At 38.7% G+C, this 21,332-nt stretch overlaps 1 protein-coding gene across 1 annotated transcript in view; it reads left to right on the top strand.

Annotated features, from left to right (window-relative positions):
- The first annotated feature begins 20,338 nt into the window (after positions 1–20,338).
- TMC1 (transmembrane channel like 1) overlaps positions 20,339–21,332 on the top strand; it is a 96,582-nt gene continuing 95,588 nt past the window's right edge. Inside the window, exon 1 of the mRNA XM_036893493.2 lies at positions 20,339–20,549. Coding sequence (XP_036749388.2) covers positions 20,425–20,549 — 125 coding nt within the window. The 5' untranslated portion in view covers positions 20,339–20,424. The remainder of the gene's footprint in view (positions 20,550–21,332) is intronic.

The raw sequence follows: 21,332 nt of genomic DNA, 5'->3' as shown, positions 1-21,332 counted from the left end.
CAGGCCCTTACCAATTTCTCCCACACCCCCACTCTCAGCCTGAGCAGCTTCCTGGCGTATTTTCCACCATGTGGCCCTTTGTTAATACCTTACTTTTAAAATGTTTAAACCTCCTAGTGGGAATAAATGACATTTAGGTTTTTTGCTTTTTCTAACAGTTCTCCCTCTTCTTATTTAAGAATTTCTGATTTTATTCCCAGTAATGTATTTCAACTCACTCTTGGTTCTTTTTCGAATTTCTCTAATAGATTTTTACTCTCTTCTTCATAATCAAATTTACCTTCTAATAACAGAAGATTATTTTGGGTGTATGTCATAGGTATTGGTTTAGGGCTGCCTCTATAAGTCTCTGAGTCAGGCCTCTTACACAAGGGATTATACAGCATCTTACAGCAGTTACAACTTCTGCAGCTATAATAAGGGATGTTAAAACAGAGGCAAACATACTTTTCCATTTTCCAAACCACCCTTCTAACCAGTTTGTAAAAGGGTCATTGATGCCAGAGTTTGCAGCTAATTCATTAGTTAAAAAGGTGAGTCCTTATAGGGCTTTAGTAATAGTACCCATCAGGGGCAGTATTATTTGGGATAAAAGTACAACATTTTCCTCTTGACATACAGAGATTCCTCCTTTTTTTCCTGCTAACATCACATCTAATGCTATCGTATTTTCTCTGTTCATCCTGCTGGTAGCATCTAATTGGCTAAAGACTCCTTGAAGAGCATGCCTGGCATAGTTAATAATAAACCTTTGTTGATGATAGTAAATATAACTGACCCAATTTACATTTTTGTTGATGGTGGACCACCAAAATAGTGCTGATTTAAACCCTACAGCTATTTGGTTTCTAGCTTTTAAATTCATTACGGACTCCCCTAGGGACTCCTATTGAGTCAATGTATACATTCAAATCAAAGGATCCTTGTAATGATCTGGGATTTCTATGAAAAATTTCTTTTTCATTGGGTGTGAAGAGAAATGACAGGGTAAATGGAATAGCCAATTGTACTAAAGCACAAGTTCCAGTCCAGCTGGATGGCAATGAGTTGTGCAGGTTTTTCTTTTCACAGTACTACCGAACATCAGCTCAGGGGATGCGTAATTTTGAGAAATTGCCCAATTTAGATACATTTAGGATGTGGGCACAAGTCAGTAAGTTCCCCATAGGAGTTGTGAAACCTTCCCTTTGCCTAGAGAGGCATGAGGAGTGATTCATTTTCCCTATGGAAAAAGTGGGGATTGCCCTCGGGTCTGACTTTTTTAGTGCAGGAAAGAGTATAGACAAGCTTTTTGCAAGTCTCATTTCCCCAAGCGTCCTTGTCCTGACATAAGGCCAATGTGCAGCTCATCCCAATGGTGTCTGTGTCCCAGCTGAGAGGGAACAGGACCAACTGTGCCTGTGGCCTTCCAGGAACACATGCATAACCATTACTTTTGTTCAAAGCTAGTATTGAAAATTTGACCCATTTTACCCGGGCATTGGTATCTCCATAACCTGTCTCGATTTCAAGAGTCTTTTACAGATCCTTTACCTCTGTTCCAGTAACTAGTTTAGGGTCATTACAGGGAAGCTCTGGCTCATTATCTCCCTCAGGATTGGGGGTGGTCACTATGGGTGAAGTCTTGTCTTTGATTAAATTAAGACCAAATCTTCCCACGGGATCTACTCCAGTAACATCTGCACCAAGTCCGTAAACATGAGGAGCAATCACAGGGTCTGAGTCTGTCTTGAGGATTATGTATATAGTTTTTAAGAGTGGGTTATACTGTCTGTCCTGGCAATTATCAGGAGGAATACCTTTAGCTAACTGGAGCTTTCCTTTTGAAGGTTTTCCTGCTGCATGAGGGGCTGTCCACCCTCGAAACTGGGTAGTCCACTAAACACTGCTCCTCCCTAGACATGGGGGCCCATTTGCTTTTTTTATTCCATTAATATTTGTCCATTCAGGACAGAGATACTAATTATCTCTAGAAAGCTGTCTTTGGTCATTTAGGTCACCACAAGAGAGAACCTGACAAGCATTAAACCTAATGGTTTGGGGGCTTGATGTTTTAGTAATATTGATTACCAGTTTAACAGGATAACCAGGAGTTCCTTCCCATTCTAGGGCTCCCTGAGACTTGTCTGTGAAATACAGAGTTAGAAGGATAAAAGTTAACATTCTTAGGTCCTCTTTAGTTTTAGCCTGAAGGGTTGGTTAGCCACCTGGGACACCTGCCAATTCTGTTTTGTCCCCAGATCCCTCAGTCAGTTTTTTTACTCTGGTGTAATGAGACCAACCCTTTTCAGCCGTCCTCACTGCAGTCTCCGTGATCAGGAGCACTTGGTTGGGGCCTCCCCAGCTGGCTGAAGTCGATCTTCTTTCCAGGATTTTACTAACACCAGGTCTCTAGGCTGGAAGCAGTGAGCAAAGAACTCAAGTGGGGGAGTCTGGGTGAGGAGTCCTTTCAGCCAGAGAGAAGATAAGTTAGAAGACACGGCCAGCACATATTCCCTTAGAAATTGATTTTTTTGTTTCCATAGTGGACAAGTCTGTTGCCCTTCCTAGCTGTGGCAGCCCATGTAATAATTCATAAGGAGAAAGTCCTAAATCCTTTTGGGGAGCAGCAGTTCTAATCCTTAAGAGTGCTATAGGAAGATATTTACTCCAAGGCAACTTGGTTTCTAGCATTAATTTGGTTAAATGCTTCTTAAGAGTCTGATTCATTCTTTCTACCCTTCCAGAGGATGGTGGATGCCAAGGAGTGTGGAAATCCCACTGTACCTGGAGTGCCATCATTATCCCCTGTAGTACTTTTGAAGTAAAATGACTCCTGTTATCTGAATCAACATTTTCTATTAACCCAAACTTAGGAATTACTTGCTCTAAAAGAACCTTTATCACTGATCCTGCCGTTGCAGTTGTTGATGGGTGGGCCTCCACCCATCCAGTGAGATGGTCAACAATCACTACTAAATATTTAAGTTTTCTCACTTTTGGCATTTCAGTAAAGTCAATCTGAATACTTTGGAATGGTCTTATTCCTGGGGGCTCTCCCTCCAGGTACTGGCTTTTTCATACACTTCTTAATTCTTTGGCACGTTATGCAACTCATACAAACCTGTTTAGCAATGGTGTAAATACTAGCACACTCTACACTCATAAACCTTTAGCAAAGCATCACACATCGCCTGGGGATCCCAATGGCTCCCTCTGTGTAACACATTCATCAGCTCTCTCATAATAGGTTGACTGATCATTCCTCTCCCATCTGGTAAATGGTAAAGTCCACCACCCTTTCTCATTTCGAGATGCCCCCACCTGTAGCTTCTTAATTTCCTTTTTTTTTTTTTTTTTAGAAAACTTTGGGATAAAGGAAACTTTACAGATATTAGGAGTGAGATTTAAAAGTCTAACTTCATCTTCAGATGCAGCCTCTTTAGTGGCTGCATCAGCAATTCTATTACCTGTTGCTTCATAAGAATTTCCTTTCTGGTGACCATTCACATGCATTATAGATATTTCATCTAGAAGCAAAAGATTTTCCAGAACCTCCTTGATTAATTCCCCATGAATTATTTTCTTTCCTTTACTGTTTATGAGGCCTCTTTCTGTTCACATTTTTCCAAAGGTATGGACTACTCTGAGTCTGATATTCTATGAGGTCTATGTAACTATGGCTCAATTCTGATTGGCCTACAGCACATAGGAAGCTGGTTGAATCGAGACAGGTGTCTGTGGTTAAGATCAGGTCATCTTTTTCAAGTAAAATTGTTTCATATTTTAAATTTTGAGAAACTATTAGGCAGCACCCAGCCCAAACCTGGTGAGGAGTACTGACCATGAGGATTCCTCCAAAAGTTAATTTCCTGCTCTCTTCTACCAGTAAGGCTGTGGCTACGATGGCCTGAATGCATTCAGTCTATCCTTGAGAGACAGGGTCCAATAGTTTAGACATAAAGGCCACCAGTTGTTTCTTTCCTCCCCAGGCTTGGGTCAAAAACCCTACAGCAGAACCTTGTTCCATAGTAACAAACTAGTGAAATGGCTTCTCTAAAGATGGGAGAGCTAGGACTGGGGTGGTGACTAAGGATTGCTTTCAATTCCTCTAGAATTTGCAGTTCCCCTGGGGTCCATTGGTGAGGGTCTGGCTCTCCCTCTAACAATTTGAAATACAAGCGTCTAGCCTCTCTTTTAAGCTTTTTGAGCTTCTCTCAGTAATTTCTCTATAGGTTTCTCATTCCATCCATCTAAATTCTTTAATTTCTTAGCAATATCTGGCCAACTTTTGGTTACAAAATTGACTTTTAAAAGACCCTGTCCTATCTGAGCTCCTGGGTCAAGTCCTGAATACTTTCTCATCTGGTTCCTGAGTCTCTGTGAAAATGAAGTTGGGGTCCCTTCCTTTTCCTGTTGGACTTTAAATGCCTTAGTAACATTTTGAGATCTTGGGCCCAATTCCCTAATTCTCCTTATAATTAGCCCTTGAAGATCCTGCATTTTTATTCTGTCCCCTAGATTATTATTATCCCATCTTGGATCTACATTTGGGAACTTTTGTTCCACTGGCAGGACACCTTGGCCCAGTGGGTGTTCTCATTCCCAAATGACAAGCAGCTCTTCTGATCACCCCCCTCTCCTCACCAGGCAGATGGACATCAGCTCAATCTAAGTATATATATTAGGTCCCAGGAATTGATCTAGTTGGTCCACTAGGCCAAGGGGATCTTCTAGCAATGCTTAAAATTTCTCACCTCAGTACCAGTGAGGGGAGCATTAACAAACCCAATTTCCCCTTGTCCTACTGGGACCTCTCTCAATGGAAACATCTTGGGGTTTCTGGTGGACTCCTCAGAAGGAAGGGGGAAACTCTCTAAATCCTTCTTACATTGTTCTAATTCCTTTCTAAGGTTAGAATAGGGGTTGTAGAAGACCTAGTAGGGGCTAAAGGTTCCTGGGTCTCAGATGAACCTGAGTCTTTTACTTGATCTTCCTGGCTTTGTTTCCCTGGAGTCCTAGCTGTGGACTATAAGGGGGAGGGAAAAAAGAAATCAGGTCCCAATGTTAAATAGATATGAGTGGGGTGGAAAGATGAAAAGGCCAGGAAAGTCCACTAAAAAGACCCAGAGTTAATTAATTAAAGCTCAAAAAGACAGGAGCAAAAGATGGCGGTGTGAGAAATGAGACAGAGGCTTCCTCCTAAAACTGCATATAATACGAAAATATAATTAATACAACTAATCCTGAGAGAGCAACAGGAAAGAGGACTGCACCAGACTGCATACACCTGGAGAAAAGAGCAGACCTCACAGAACAGGGTAATGTACCAAAGATGTGGCCTGGTGGGACCCAAGCCCTTCCCCCACCCCAGCTCACTAGCGGGAGGAGGAGAAATGGAGCAGGGAAGGGGTGGAGGCCTGAGACTGCTGAATACCTAATTCCAGAGATCTGCTCTGGGAGGACAAACCTACACTTCATGGTGCTTTCATGATACTCTCGTGATTATGGGGTTGGAAAGCAAAGACAGGCAGAATTCCTGGAGAGACAGATTCCAGCCACTTGTGGAAAGCAGGGATCCATATCTGACTGCTCTGGGACAAAAGCTTATACCTGTGTGCTCAGCCCACTGGTTCAGGCAGGGGAGACAGGCATAGCAGTCTGAAAGCAGGAAACAGCTCTTTCCTCTCCCCAGGCACAAATTCCACTTCCCTGAAACCCCCGACATTGCTTCAGGGGCTGAGCAGCTCCAGAGAGTAGATCTTATGGACACTAGAGGGCACTATACACAAATAAGAAAGGCCAAAGGAACCTGGTACAGAGTAAAATTAATATAACCCCTGAGAAAGATGACATGGACCTCATGACTCTTCCTGAAAGGGAGTTCAAAATAAAAATCATTAACATGCTAATGGAGTTACAGAAAGATATTCAAGAATTTAGGAATGAATTCCAGTTGGAGATCCAATCATTGAAGAGCACAATGGAGGATATTAAAAGCAGGTTGGATACGGTGGAGGAGATGATAAATGAAATAGAAACTAGAGAAGAGGAATACAAAGAAGCTGAGGCACAGAGAGAAAAAAGGATCTCTAAGAATGAAAGACTATTGAGAGAACTGTGTGACCAATCCAAACAGAACAATATTCACATTATAGGGGTACCAGAAGGAGAAGAGAGAGAGAAAGGGATAAAAAGTGTCTTTGAGGAAGTAGTTGCTGAAAACTTCCCCAGTCTGGGGAAGGAGATAGTCTCTCAGGCCATGGAGGTGCACAGATATCCCAACACAAGGGACCCAAGGAAGACAACACCAAGACACATAGTAATTAAAATGGGAAAGATCAAGGAAAAGGACAGACTGTTAAAAGCAGCCAGAGGCAGAAATAAGATCACATACAAAGGAAAGCCCATCAGGCTAACATCAAACTTCTCAGCAGAAACCTTACAGGCCAGAAGGGAGTGGCATGATGTATTTAATGCCATGAAGCAGAAGGGCCTCGAACCAAGATTACTTTATCTGGCAAGATTATCATTTAAATGTGAATGAGGGTTTAAACAATTTCCAGATAAGCAAAAGCTAAGAGAATTTACCTCCCACAAACCATCTCTACAGTCTATTGTGGAGGGACTGCTATAGATGGAAGTGTCCCTAAGGTTGAATAGCTGTCACCAGAGGTAATAAAACCACAGTAAAGAAAGTAATACAGATAATTACTAAGTAAATGCAAAATTAAATTAACTATCCCCAAAGCCAATCAAGGGATAGACAAAGAGTACAGAATAGGATACCTAATATATAAAGAATGGAGGAGGAAGAAAAAGGATGAGAAAAATAAAAGAACCTTTAGATTGTGTTTGTAATAGCATATTAAGTGAGTTAAGTTAGACTCTTAGACAGTAAGGAAGTTAATCTTGAACCTTTGGTAACCACGAATCCAAAGTCTGCAATGGCAATAAGTACATACCAATTGATAATCACCTTAATGTAAATGGACTGAATACACCAATCAAAAGACATAGAGTCACTGAATGGATAAAAAAACAAGAGCCATCTATACGCTGCCTATAAGAGACTCACTTTAAACCCAAAGACATACACAGACTAAAAGTGAAGGGATGGAAAAAGATATTTCATGCAACTAATAGAAAAAAGCAGGAGTTGAAGTACTTGTATCACACAAAATAGATTTCAAAACAAAGAAAGCCACAAGAGACAAAGAAGATCATTACATAGTGATAAAGGGGTCAATCCAAAGAGAAGATATAACCATTATAAATATCTATGCTCCCAACACAGGAGCACCTACATATGTGAAACAAATACTAACTGAATTAAAAGGGGAAATAGAATGCAATGCATTCATTCTAGGAGACATCAACACTGCACTCACTCTGAATGTCAGATCACCCAGACAGAAAATAAGTAAGGCCACAGAGGCACTGAACAACACATTAGAATGGATGGACTCTAGCATTACAGTTCTATAGATGGATCTAAAAGACGTCTACAGAACTCTATACCCAAAAGCAGCAGAATACACATTCTTCTCAAGTGCACATTGAACATTTTCAAGAATAGGTCATATACGAGGTCACAAAAAGAGCCTCAGTAAATTCAAAAAGACTGAAATTGTAGCAACCAGTTTCTCAGACCACAAAGGTATGAAACTAGAAATAAATTAGCAAAGAAAAAGAAAAATCCCACAAACACATGAAGGCTTCACAACATGCTCCTAAATAACCAATGGATAAATGACCGAATAAAAACAGAGATCAAGCAATATATGGAGACAAATGACAACAATAATTCAACACTGCAAAATCTGTGGGACACAGCCAAGGCCATGCTAAGAAGAAAGTACATTGCAATAGAGGCCTACCTCAAGAAAGAAGAACAATCTGATATAAGCAGTCTAAATTCACAATTAATGAAACAAGAAAAAGAAGAACAAATGAGGCCCAAAGTTAGTAGAAGGATGGACATAATAAACATTAGAGCAGAGATAAATAAAATTGAGAAGAATAAAACAATAGAAAGAATCCATGAAAGCAGGAGCTGGTTCTTTGAGAAAATAAACAAAATAGATAAACCCTTAGCCAGACTTATCAAGAAAAAAAGAGAGTCTACATGCATAAACAGAATCAGAAATGAGAAAGGAAAAATCACTAAGGACACAACAGAAAAACAAAGAATTACTAGAGAATACTATGAAAAATTATATGCTAAGAAACTGGATAACCTAGAAGAAATGGACAACTTTCTAGAAAAATACAACCTTCCAAGGCTGACCCAGCAAGAAACAGATAATCTGAACAGACCAATTACCAGCAATGAAATCAAACTGGTAATAAAAAAACTACCTAAGAACAAAATGCCTGGCTTCACTGCTGAATTTTATCAGACATTTAGTGAAGACCTAATACCCATCCTCCTTAAAGTTTTCCAAAGAGTAGAAGAAGAGGGAATACTTACAAACTCATTCTATCAGGCCAGCATTACTCCGATACCAAAACTAGGCAAAGACACCACACAAAAAAATTACAGACCAATATCCCTGATGAACATGGATACAAAAATACTCAACAAAATATTAGCAAACTGAATTCAAAAATACATCGAAAAGATCATCCATCATGATCAAGTAGGATTTATTCCAGGGATGCAAGGATGGTACAACATTCGAAAATCAATCAACATCATCCACCACATCAACAAAAAGAAGGACAAAAACCATAAGATCATCTCCATAGATGATGGAAAAGCACTTGACAAAATTCAACACTGATTCATGATAAAAACTCTCAACAAAATGGGAATAGAGGGCAAGTACCTCAACATAATAAGGGCCGTATATGACAAACCCACAGCCAACATCATACTAACAGTGAGAAGGTGAAAACTTTTCCTTTAAGATCAGGAATAAGACAAGGATACCCACTTTCTCCACTTCTATTCAACATAGTACTGGAGGTCCTAGCCATGGCAATCAGAAAATACAAAGAAATAAAAGGCATCCAGATTGGCAAGGAAGAACTTAAACTGTCCCTATTTGCAGATGACATGATACATAAAAAACCCTAAAGAATCCACTCCTAAACTACTAGATCTAATATATGAATTCAGCAAAGTTGCAGGATACAAAATTAATACACAGAAATCTGTTGCATTCCTATACACTAACAATGAACTAGCAGAGAGAGAAATCAGAAAAACAATTCCATTCACAATTGCATCAAAAAGAATAAAATACCTAGGAGTAAACCTAACCAAGGAAGTGAAAGACCTATACTCTGAATACTACAAGACACTCATGAGAGAAATTAAAGAAGATACCAATAAATGGAAACACATCCCGTGCTCATGGATAGGAAGAATTAGTATTGTCAAAATGCCCATCCTGCCTAAAGCAATCTATAGATTCAATGCAATTCCTATCAAAATACCAACAGCATTCTTCAACAAACTAGAGAAAATCATCCTAAAATTCATATGGAAACACAAAAGACCTCGAATAGCCAAAGCAATCCTGAGAAGGAAGAATAAAACAGGAGGAATTATGCTCCCCAATTTCAAGCACTACTACAAAGCTGCAGTAATCAAGACAACTTGGTACTGGCACAAGAGCAGACCCATAGACCAATGGAACAGACTAGAGAGCTCTGATATAAACCCATATATGGTCAATTAATATATGATAAAGGAGCCATGAACATACAATGGGGAAATGACAGCCTCTTCAAAAAACTGGACAGCTATATGCAAGAGAATGAAACTGGATTATTGCTTAACCCCATACACAAAAGTAAATTCGAAATGGATTAAAGAGTTGAATGTAAGTCATGAAACCATAAAACTCTTAGAAGACAACATAGGCAAACATCTCCTGAATATAAGCATGAGCAACTTCTTTCTGAACCCATCTCCTCGAGAAAGGGAAAAAAAGCAAAAATGAACACATAGGACTACATCAAACTAAAAAGCTTTTGTACACAAAGGACATCATCAACAAAACAAAAAGGCATCCTACAGTATGGGAGAACATATTTGTAAATAACATATCTGACAAGGGGTTAACATCCAAAATATATAAAGAACTTACACACCTCAACACTCATAAAGCAAATAACCCAATTAACAAATGGGCAGAGGAAATGAAGAGACAGTTCTCCAAAGAAGAAATTCAGTTGGCCAACAGACACATGAGGAGATGCTCCACATCACTAATCATCAGGGAAATGCAAATTAAAACCACAATGAGATATCACCTCATGCCAGTAAGGATGGCCAGCATCGAAAAGACTAAGAAAAACAAATGCTGGCGAGGATGTGGAGAAAGGGGAACCCTCCTACACTGGTGGGAATGTAAGTTAGTTCAAGCATTGTGGAAGGCAATATGGAGGTTCCTCAATACACTAAAAATAGAAATACCATTTGACCTGGGAATTCCACTCCTTGGAATATACCCAAAGAATACAACTTCTCAGATTCAAAAAGACATATGCACCCCTATGTTTATCACAGCACTTTTTACAGTAGCCAAGATATGGAAACAACATAAGTGTCCATCTGTAGATGAATGGATAAAGAAGATATGGTACATATATACAATGGAATACTATTTGGCCATAAGAAAGAAACAAATCCTACCATTTGCAACAACATGGATGGAGCGGAGGACATTATGCTCAGTGAAATAAGCCAGGCAGAGAAAGACAAATGCCAAATGATTTCCCTCATTTGTGGAGTATACAATGAAACAAAACTGAAGGAACAAAATGTCAGCAGACTCAGAGACTCCAAGAATGAACTAATGGTTACCAAAGGGGAGGGGTGTGGGAGGGCGGGTGGGGAGGGAGGGAGAAGGGGATTGAGAGTTATTATGTTTAGTACACATGGTGTGGGGGATCACGGGGAGAACAGTGTAGCACAGAGAAGGGACATAGTGGATCTGTGACATCTTGCTGCACTGATGGACAGTGACTGCATTGGGGTATGGGTGGGGACTTGGTAATATGGGTAAATGTAGCAACCACATTGTTTTTTCATGTGAAACCTTCATAAGAATGTATATCAGTCATACCTTAATAAAAAGTTAAAAAAAAAAAAGGCAGGAGCAACTTGGCTTAGAATGCTTGCATATTTCCCAGATAAAGGAGGGTACCTCAGCATAGTCTATGTTTTTATTATGTTAATCATACAGATGCAGCTTTTTTTTTTTTTTTTACTTTATCTATATGCTGTTTTTTTTTTCTGCCTCTGGCCCCAATCAAGTATTCTGCAACCCAGGCAATCAATTTAGCATGCAGGCCCAGCCATAAACAACATAGCAAAAGGCAGGAAGGATTCCATCCCAAAGATTGCATTTTAATACCCAGGAAGTCAAGAAGCAAGATTCTCAATTTACTCATTAGCAAACATATAATAACTCTGCCCACCTTGGAGGAAGGGCACACAGTCCTGATATGCTCCCAAACCAGGAAACTGCTATCCTGGGAGGGGTCCAAAGCAGTACATTTCTTGTGTTCAGCTAATTTTGCAGAATTACCTAGAGGACTGATAAGAAATTTAATGTCTCATCAAAGATACTTGTGATGGTCTAACAAGTCTACCCCCTCAGTCCCCAGCCACACTCCTAAAGAATCCTTAAAAAGGGGAACCCCCAACCCCTGGGGCGTTCGTCTCTCCAAGGCTGCCCTCACCCTCAAAGTCCACAACCTTTTAACTTCAAACTTTCTCTCTCCAACCTCCCAGGGCGCCCCTCCCTGCTGAGGCGGCCTGCACTTTCTCTCTCCCTGAGTAACTCCAAACAAAACTTTCACTCCTCCTCACAACTGTGTCCGTGCCCCTCAACTCTCTCCTGTGGCAGGGACTAGGACTGAGGAAAATACACAACACACCCCTAACACCTGGACTTGTCCTGGAAAGTCTCTTGTAGTTCCTCCTCCTTAGTGTAACCTTCTCTGGTGTTGAGGGGAAATATGGGAAGCACCCTTGGTAACCAACAGAGGGTGTAGACCCTTTCCTTAGGTGAACTGGAGGCTTTATTACTCTCAAAAATAACTTAAACCTGGCAAAGGCAGTTTTCATCTGATTCAACTTTTATCCAGACAAAACAGCAACATTTGATTATCTTATGTTTGTCCTTAACCCTGGTACAGGAGGCATCCCCCCAGTACTTAACCTTCACCCCATCAGGCTATCTGGGAGAATTTCAAGGAAGCTCATATGGTCCCCTTTCCCTGTTTCCCTAGGCCTAGAATTTATATTTCCTATCTTTCAAGAGGTCCCTGTGTCTGAGTTCCCTGTGTGCCCAGCCCCCTGTAATGGAGGATTCTTTCACACACCCAGAGATTCACTTCATCCATCTCCGGCCATTGTCCTTGGAGAACAGAACCACAGATCTGGATTCCACACCTGCTTTGTATCTAGGACACGTCTCAGCCACACACACTTGACTTCCAAAAAATGCCCAGCCACCAAGGCAGTACTTACAGCCCAATTTTTCTACCTTGGCTCATGCACGAGGTTGCCTGGTTGCAGCGGTGCCTGCGTTTTCTCCCCTGCGTCGGTCACACTGTCTCCTCACAATAGTCTTGGGTCTCCCCTTGGCTTCCCTGCTAAGGTGAAACACCCAGACAGAGCGGGCCACCCAAAGCCGGGCAGGACGCATCTTCCCACTCTGCTTGGGCCCCCACCTCACACAGGCATGAAGATTCCATATAAGCCCCCAATTGTGAGAAACACACTCACTGGTCCAAACTCACTAAGTGGACACGGAGACAAAGAAAACAGCAGAGCGAGGCTTTAATGACGGTCTTGCAAGATCAGGTATCTGGTGGGCAGGCACAGCTGAGGCCATAGGTGCCGAGTAATTTATTCCCTGTACGCTAGTCCCTCCTCTGGTTCTTCATTGGCTGAGTATACAGGGTTCACATTCTTTCCCAGATGTTGCCTAAGCCAATTATATCCACATTGGACCTTCTCTTACATTTCTCTTAATTTCATTGGTAGGTTTTAAAAAACTCAAACAGGTATAGCGAGGCCCTTACCAATCCCACCACCACCTCCACTCTCAGCCTGAGCAGCTTCCTGGCATATTTTCCACTGCTCTTTGTTAATACCTTACTGTTAAAAGTTTAAACCTCCTAGTGGGAATAAATCACACTTAAGTTTTATGCTTTTTCTAATATCGAGGAAGAAAAATCACACGACGTCACTTTTGTTGTTTCGCAGACAGTGGTTTCTGTTCCCCGTTTCACAACCTCCAGTAATAGTGTCGTCGTAAGTGAATGAAAGCAGAACATTGGGCATTCTCTACACAGGAGATGATACCTCAATATGATTTGTTTACTTTTTCTAGCATCCAAGTGACTCACTGTTGGGAAATTATTCTTTATGCCTAACTTTACTCATTCCTTTTGAAATTTGGACTGGTTTATATTCTGTTTGGATTTAGAAAAGCATAGTATCTAAATGTTATTCTTGGCTGTAGATTATATATAGCTATAAATAAATAAATAATATATAACACATAAACATAAACATAATAAACATATATATATGTATAAGTTTTTTCCGTATTGTAATCTGCATCACCATCATTATCATTGACATAGTCAAAAACTAGCAGTTTGAGCAGCTACTGGATGACATTAGACCTAGAATTTTTAGAGCATAAAATTTATAGGACCTATTCATAAGGAATGCTACATGTAAGAAATTTTTTTAAATCACAGCATATTTTTTATAGTTTCATTTATCTGTCTTCTCTTTCCTTTTTTCTTTCCCCGAGGAGAGAAGTTCCACATTTTTTGTTAAAGGGCTCATAATTCTCCTTACAGAACAAGGCACATTTTACTTTGGAATACACTATCTTGAGAAAAAAAGATACCATAATTTTGTTCCCATTTTCTAACTTCTTAACCTTTAAATTCTTGTTAAAGACATGTATTGACAGGAGAAATAGTTGAATATGGTCTAGTTTTGTTAACTTGAGTTGTTCCTAAAATATAGAATATTATTAATATGTGAATTTAGAGTTTATAATATTTATTTACATAAACATAAATGTACAAATATATTTATTTGTAACATGTAGCAAAGATAAAATGCAGTTTTTTTGTTTTATATATATTATATTTACTTACCCCATCCTTTAGTCCCATACATTTGAGCTGCTATCCAGTGGATACTGTATAAAAGTAAGGTGTGTATTAGTAAGTGGCCCAGTATGCGAGGGGCCATTGTTATTTCCTCACACACAAAAATAGCCCTGCAAAGAAACAAACCAAAAACTTGATAAACATAAGTAATACGTTGCTGCTCTAAACCAAATAAACTAGAAAAGATAGTCATACCTAATCTTGGATCTCATTGTTATAAAGTCATTCTTAATAACATAGCAAGACTCCTTAAAGACAGTGGTATTTTCTTCTATAGTCTACAAACTCCCACCCAGTGCATTTTTCTCTGTACACCCTGTTGAGTCTATAATAAATGCTAATAGAATAAATAAACTTTCAGTTTCCAGTGTAATAACTTGGTGCTATGTGCATCCTTTCAAGAGCTAAATGTGGGTCAGAGGAGCAGGCTATACTACTGAACTCTTCCAGCCACTTGGCCATTCTAATCCCGAAGAACCATAAACTACTTTCTGTGCTATAGATTAAAAAGGAAAGTCTGAAACAGCATCTATTTCTCTGAACTATTCCAGTGCCTCTAAAATGTGACATTTTGCTGTTGTTTCCTTTTACTGTTTTTAATTACTGGGTCTATTTGCATGAAATGAGGATCTGTGTTGCCTAGGAGTTCATCTGCTCCTATCGCACATTCCTCTCTTAAATAAGCATACTTCATGCAGTTTTGCTTGCTGCCTACAACATTTTGACGGGACCTACCCCTCCTCTCCTTTCACTGTCCTCCCGTCACTCCGCAGGAGAGAGGTTATTTTTGAATACATGATCAATAGGCTTTGGGAAGCTGCCAAAGCAGGAGGGGGTCATATGATTGGGAATAAGTTACTAGGGGTTGCTGAGAGAAGGGATGGCAACAGGCCTTGCCAACAATTGTCTGAGAAGGAAAAGACAGTGTGTAGCCTCCATTTAAGTGTCCTGAGTTATTCTTTTGCACAGGCTTTTGTCTTGGAAGGGTTTCTTAGCTTGTTCCATTAGCATTGCTTTGAGTTGCAGGCAGTACAGACCAGCATTGACAGTTACTTTTCAGGCCAAGTAATCCATTAAAAGAAAGCTTGTTTTGAGGCTCTTGATGGAGTCTTAAATCTCCTGGTCATAGTGCAGCTGCTAATGATGCCTTTGCTTAGGGTTTGAATCAAGAACAAACCAAAAATTATCACAATAACTGTAAGAATGACTGCTCCATGGCTCCTCAGGAATGCTGTTGAGCAAAGAAGGCACCTATTACATCGCTTAGAAACCATCTCTCCTTTTTTTTAGTTCTTAATTTGCAACCGCAGGGAAGTCTCCTGTTATGATTTTCAGGTTTTAGTTAGTGGTCGTTTATGACTATCTTTCCTGTCCCTGCGAAGCTGATCCATGACTCCAGCGCTGATTTTCTATCCCTGGTCATCAGAGGAAATTGATCTGTTGTTCATCTCCTTGGCTTGGGACACTTTCTTCCACTGCTTTTATTTAATGTATGAACATCTCTAGTGAGATGATTATTACAAATCAGCATAATATTTTGTGTGAATTTTTGCTTTGGCTCTGCATGTTGCAGATTAGGCTCTATGTCAGCCCTTGCTATTTGTCCTCAGCCCTTTCGATATTATACACACCGATCAGACTCTGCTCCAAGACTAATCTTATATCATTAAAATGCCTTCATAGGGAGTTCTTCTTTGACTGAAGAAGCTTAGTGTTGGCATTAATTACAAATAAAAGACCATGGCCTTTTGTTGAATGTAGATATCTTCTTAGAAGTGTCTGCCTTCACTATTGGGAACTCTCACTAGTCACATAAAGATCTTTGTCCTGTGCTGATCCAGTTATGGACCAGTGACAGAAGGCATATGTCCACTCCAAACAAAAGAACACTTATTTTCACATTCCATGGCTGATGTTGAGTGATTTTTGCATATCCTAAAAATTTTTATGCAGATGCTGTTTAAAGGCAAAAAGTGCTTTTACAATAATTTTCTTTGTGAATGGAGTTTAAACTCTTGGCATCTATAGTCTTTTAAATATGCCTTTTAAGTTCTGACTGATAACCTTTGAGAGCACTTATGAGCAGAAACAAAACCAGAGATTGTTTCTTCTGTTCATAGCAACGTTATCTGTCATCACTTTTTTGGACTCATGCCCATCCACCTTAAGTAAAAATATGATAAAATTAATACTGTGTGAGCAAGCTGCTAGACTGTGGTTTTAAAGAAATAGTCTACTCTAGTTTTTACCATGCCGAGTTGCAGGGCATTGTTTCTGACTGACTGACCTGTGATGAATGGATAGTCCTTGATAAAGGGAAAATCTGCCAATTAATCTATTTTCCCATAGTACTGTACCCTTAAAATTTTATAAAATCTTTACATGTCTTTATAAAAATGGAGAAAAACTAAGAACAAGATGCTGCCAAGTGTGGGGTGAGGAATAAACAGAAGATATGTTCTTTGTCTTGGAAAGAACTATAAAATCACCTGTCTCCACATTGTCAAGATAAATCATATATCAGAAAAATGTCGGCTATATTCATATAGTACCTATAGAAATGATTGAAATAGGAAATATCAGCCTATTAGCATGTTTCTGAAAGGTTTTTTGGCCCTGAGTAGTTGGTTAGAATGAAATATTCTCTATTTTAATAAGTGAATTTGATTATAATACCCAAATTGTACACGTGGATTTGCTTTACTAACAATTTAATTCAGTTTATCATAGAATGAAATGTACCAAAAAAAACCCCCCAAGTTTTCTTATTGTGATACAGAATTTATTTTGGTTGCAGTTGTTTTGAATGGAGCTGACAGTCTTCTAATTGATATGTTTTGCACATCCTTGAAGGCATTGAGGCAGAGAGGTCTTTGCACAACACTGTACAAGATGCTTTAGCTTTATATCTTTAATCAACAATGCTCATTTTTGACAAGTTTACTGAAAAATGTTATTTTTGACTGTACAAAAAACTTTGTGATGAAAATAATAACAGCAAAAACCAGTTAGTAACAATTGTACCATCATTAAAGAATTGCTGTATTTTTTCTTTGTTAAACAGTACAGATTCAAGTGGAGGAAAAAGAAGATGACACTGAGGAAAGTTCAAGTAAGTGGGATGGACCCACTTGGGATATGTTTCCTGTGGAATAATGGTGAATTTAGGGGATTCATCCTCTTATCTTGTGGGATTCTGCAAGTAAGCACAGAAGGGTGTGTGGATGACTTTTGATTGTCTCACAAAAAGAGATCAAGTCCAGCAAATAGAATCCACTCTCAGTTCCATTCAGCAGGCAGACTCACATTCTGCCCAACTTACAAGTTACTCAGTATCAAGTGGATGATTGTCCAGAAAAACTGGCTTTTTTATTTCTCTACTGTTTTCTCTGTTAAAGTCTTTGTCCTAAAAGCTTTTCTCTAAGGCTGAATCTATTATGATAGAACAGATTGGCCATTTTGACTGAATGATCAGGTGGTTCAATTTAAAATGAGTAAACATGTTCTCTTGTACTGAATTTCTGGGTATTTTGGCCAGATTGCTTTGTTGTTTTTACTTGGTGTAGGTTCAGATCAAGAGCCCTTTCTGGGTATGCAGACTACTCAATATGCTGGAATATAAGAATGATCATTATATGAGCAAAAGCCTTGGATTTACCAAAACTGACAGAAAAAGTAGCATCTCAGATAGTTTACTTAGACCATTCATTAAAACCATCATTTTAATAACCTGAGCACAGCATGGCAGCCAGTGAATGTTCACGGGGCCAGTGTATTCACTAATTCAGTGCATTCTCTGTGAAAATAGCCTGGAGTCTCACACAGATCCTGGACCCCATGGCTTGAATACTGGGGAGGAAAAATAATTTTCCTTCTACCCTTCTGAGTTCTTAGCTGAGACCCATGGAATATAAAAAAGTTTAACAAAAGAAAAACAAAGACAAGTTAATTAACACATATACTGTGTTACACATGGCAGATCCCAGAAAAATTGAGCAACTCTCTTAGGTAACTTAGAATTTAGATTTAAATTCCATCTTAATAGGGAAAAGGGAGGAGGATGTAGGCCTCTTAAGCAGAAAATAAATGATTTTAGAGAAAATGAATGGGCCCTCAGAAAAATAGGTGGGATAGTTTGTGACAAAGTTTGTCTGATGTATGGACTTCTAGGCTCTTCCCTTGTGGAAAGAGTCAGTCTTCCCTGGGGATGAAACTCTTGGGGGAGGGCATTTATGATAACTGAGTTCTGGAGAATCTGTCTTCAGGCAGATAAGGGCAATTCAGAGAAAGCCTCTCCCTGCATTTGCAGTTTTTCATGTGCCTACAGCTCAAAATAATCAACATACCAAAGTGGCACATTTTGGGGTGGTATATTCTGAACTCCTACAGTTATATTTTGAGGTAGCATATTCTGCTGCCCTTTAATACTGTATTGAGCTTAGGCTCTTCCAAAAGGTAACATTGTTTGTAAATCTGCATTTAGTAAGCAACTGTGAAATGTTCATTTTTTTAAATTTGGAAACTAGTTAAAGCACTAAAGACTGCCTTTTTGTTCCCAGGTGGTAAAAGATACATCTAATGATATACTTTCACCCATGGTAAAACTCTGCAAGTTTAATAATTTAGTCCTCATACAAAATATACTAAAATGCAGAGTACTAAGAGACAGCTTGAGTTCTTGAGTTATTTATGGGTGAAATTGTCTCTCCATCCCTCTCCAGGTCTTGTCCTGTCTATAATTAGTGACTAATAATGGCTGGTAAATTTTCAGAATGCCAGAATGGAGTTCAAATAACACTCGGTATTTGCCACAATATTTAACAAGTGGCAACTCTTGGTTTTGATGAAGTCTATAGTTTTTAAAACCTAGTAAGAAAAGTAATCCCCCTTATTCTCTTTGCTAGCCAAACTTTAATAATAGGTAATATTTAGATCTTAGATTTGAAATATTAATGCAAATGTTTTGATAAGTAATGTTAGAGGATAATTCCTTAAGAAAAGATAAAGTGCTGACATACATATATGGGAAAAAATTAACATATTTAACTAATTAATGAGGACTCTGGTGAGGTGTTATACCAGTTCAAAAGAAAAACCAAAGAACAGATATGTTCATAGATCAGGAATATTGAAATGATTGTGCCAATGGAGGCATAATTGTTTTGGGGTTTTTTTTGTTTTGTTTCATTTTTTTGATAGGGAAAGATTGTCTCTCCATAGATAAGAGTTCATGTACATGTCTACAGTGAATAATTATTTTGTATTGCTCTTCAGTTTCCTGTAACTTACAGAGTAAAATTAGCTCCCATAGAATTAGAACCAGACAACATAGAAGGGTGTGCGGCAGGCATTTCATAGTAGTCCATTGAAGTACAAATTTTTCCCTCCAGTAGCTTCTATTTAAGAGGATAATGATAAGTATAAGTAATGTTTTGTTTTATAATAGTTGATTCTAAATACCAGAAGAAGTTAAGAAACAACAGAAAAGAAATTGAAATGGACCTGTATGTTATAAACTGTGAAGGAAGGAACTGAATTCTCCCTCCACTCTGTACCTGGAATCTTCCTAAGATGTCATGGACATAGGGAGCATTAATTGTTAGTTGATGAATAAAATAATAACGTAATTTCCCTCAGTTTTACATTAAATTTGTAAGTTATCCATTTCTTTTCATAAGAATAGAATGCTTAAACAAATGTATTTACTATTAGTTTCATTTAAGAAAGGGAAAGAAAGGAAAGAAATATTTGGAATCATAAATGAGGATAATCTGAATTAGGAGGAATCTCAAGGGCTGAATTAATTTCTTCAACATTATTCTTGTTTGTAACATTTCCTTGTCATTCTGGGCCTTTGTTCTAAGATAGAAATAGCAGTGAACACATAGTCATTAATCACTCAACCCTTGTATGTTGCGTCAGGAACTTCTAAACTTGGTCTTAGAAGTCATGTTATGATATTAAACTCCAAGCCATTTGATTTCCCAAGTAAACAAAGACTGGAATTCTAAGGGTTATTACAATCTGAGGATCCACATTCACATATTTGAGTAGATGAGCCACAAAAGAAATGGCAGGCTCTGAAATACATATGGCATAGTGCATCTTGTCATGATGTGGAGAATTGCTGGATTGTAGTCTCATATGTGTGACAATGGTAATTAAAAAGTAAGACTACACTTGGTAGTGGGAGAGAGCACTTTCTGCTATTACTCACTGAAGCATTCACTGCTGTATTTAGATGAAGAAGAGGAGGAAGATAAACTACCTCGAAGGGAAAGCATGAGACCAAAGAGGAAACGGACCAGAGACGTTATCAATGAGGATGATCCAGAACCTGAACCAGAGGATGAAGAAACAAGGAAAGCCAGAGAAAAAGAGAGAAGGAGGAGGATGCGGAGAGGAGCGTGAGTTAGTTCTGATCTGTAAACTGAAATTGTGACTCGTTTAAAAGTGCCTGATGCTGGAAGATCACTCCCTTTAAGCACTCTTTGGCCTTAAGATTGGTAATTAAAACTCCTTTTAGAAGGACAGGCTTAATGAAATGCTGCCATTTTACTCCACTTAGTTAAATGGTCTTAATATTAAAACAGAATTTAGAAATGAATATATATTTAGAGTGGACTAAGAGAAACTCCCTAAGAGAGATACAAATTGAGATAGGTCATTAACATATCATGGTTAATTTAAATATTTTAAAATTACCCCATTAAGTGCATACATTGTTATCAAAGTTAAGTGGAAAACCTTAACATTAAGCCCAAATCACTCAATCTTACAGAGCAGAAGTTGACAAACTATGGTTAATTCCAGCCCAAGAGCTAAGAATGGTTCTTACGATTTTAAAGGGTTACTAATAAAAAAAACAAAGATATGTGACTGAGCTGTATGTAGCACACAAAGCCTAAAATATTAACTATCTATCCCTTAAAAAGTAAAAAAGTATATTGGCTCCTATTACAGAGGATTGGAGTAGTCATTTCCTTTTTAATACAGCCGTTCATCTTTTGGTTCCAAGAGACCAACATTTTACTGAGCTCTGACTTTGTGTAGAATAATAATATATTAAATGCTGTTCAGGGAAAATCCAAGCAAATACTTTTCAAGTCTTTGCTTTCCGGAAATATGCAATGGCAGATGGATAGGAAAAGTGTGCGTGTAAAGCACATCGAATAATAGAAAATCTAGAC

Source organism: Manis pentadactyla, chromosome 3, assembly GCF_030020395.1.
Source record: "Manis pentadactyla isolate mManPen7 chromosome 3, mManPen7.hap1, whole genome shotgun sequence".
NCBI lineage: Eukaryota > Metazoa > Chordata > Mammalia > Pholidota > Manidae > Manis > Manis pentadactyla.
This window is presented reverse-complemented; position numbering and strand designations above follow the sequence as displayed.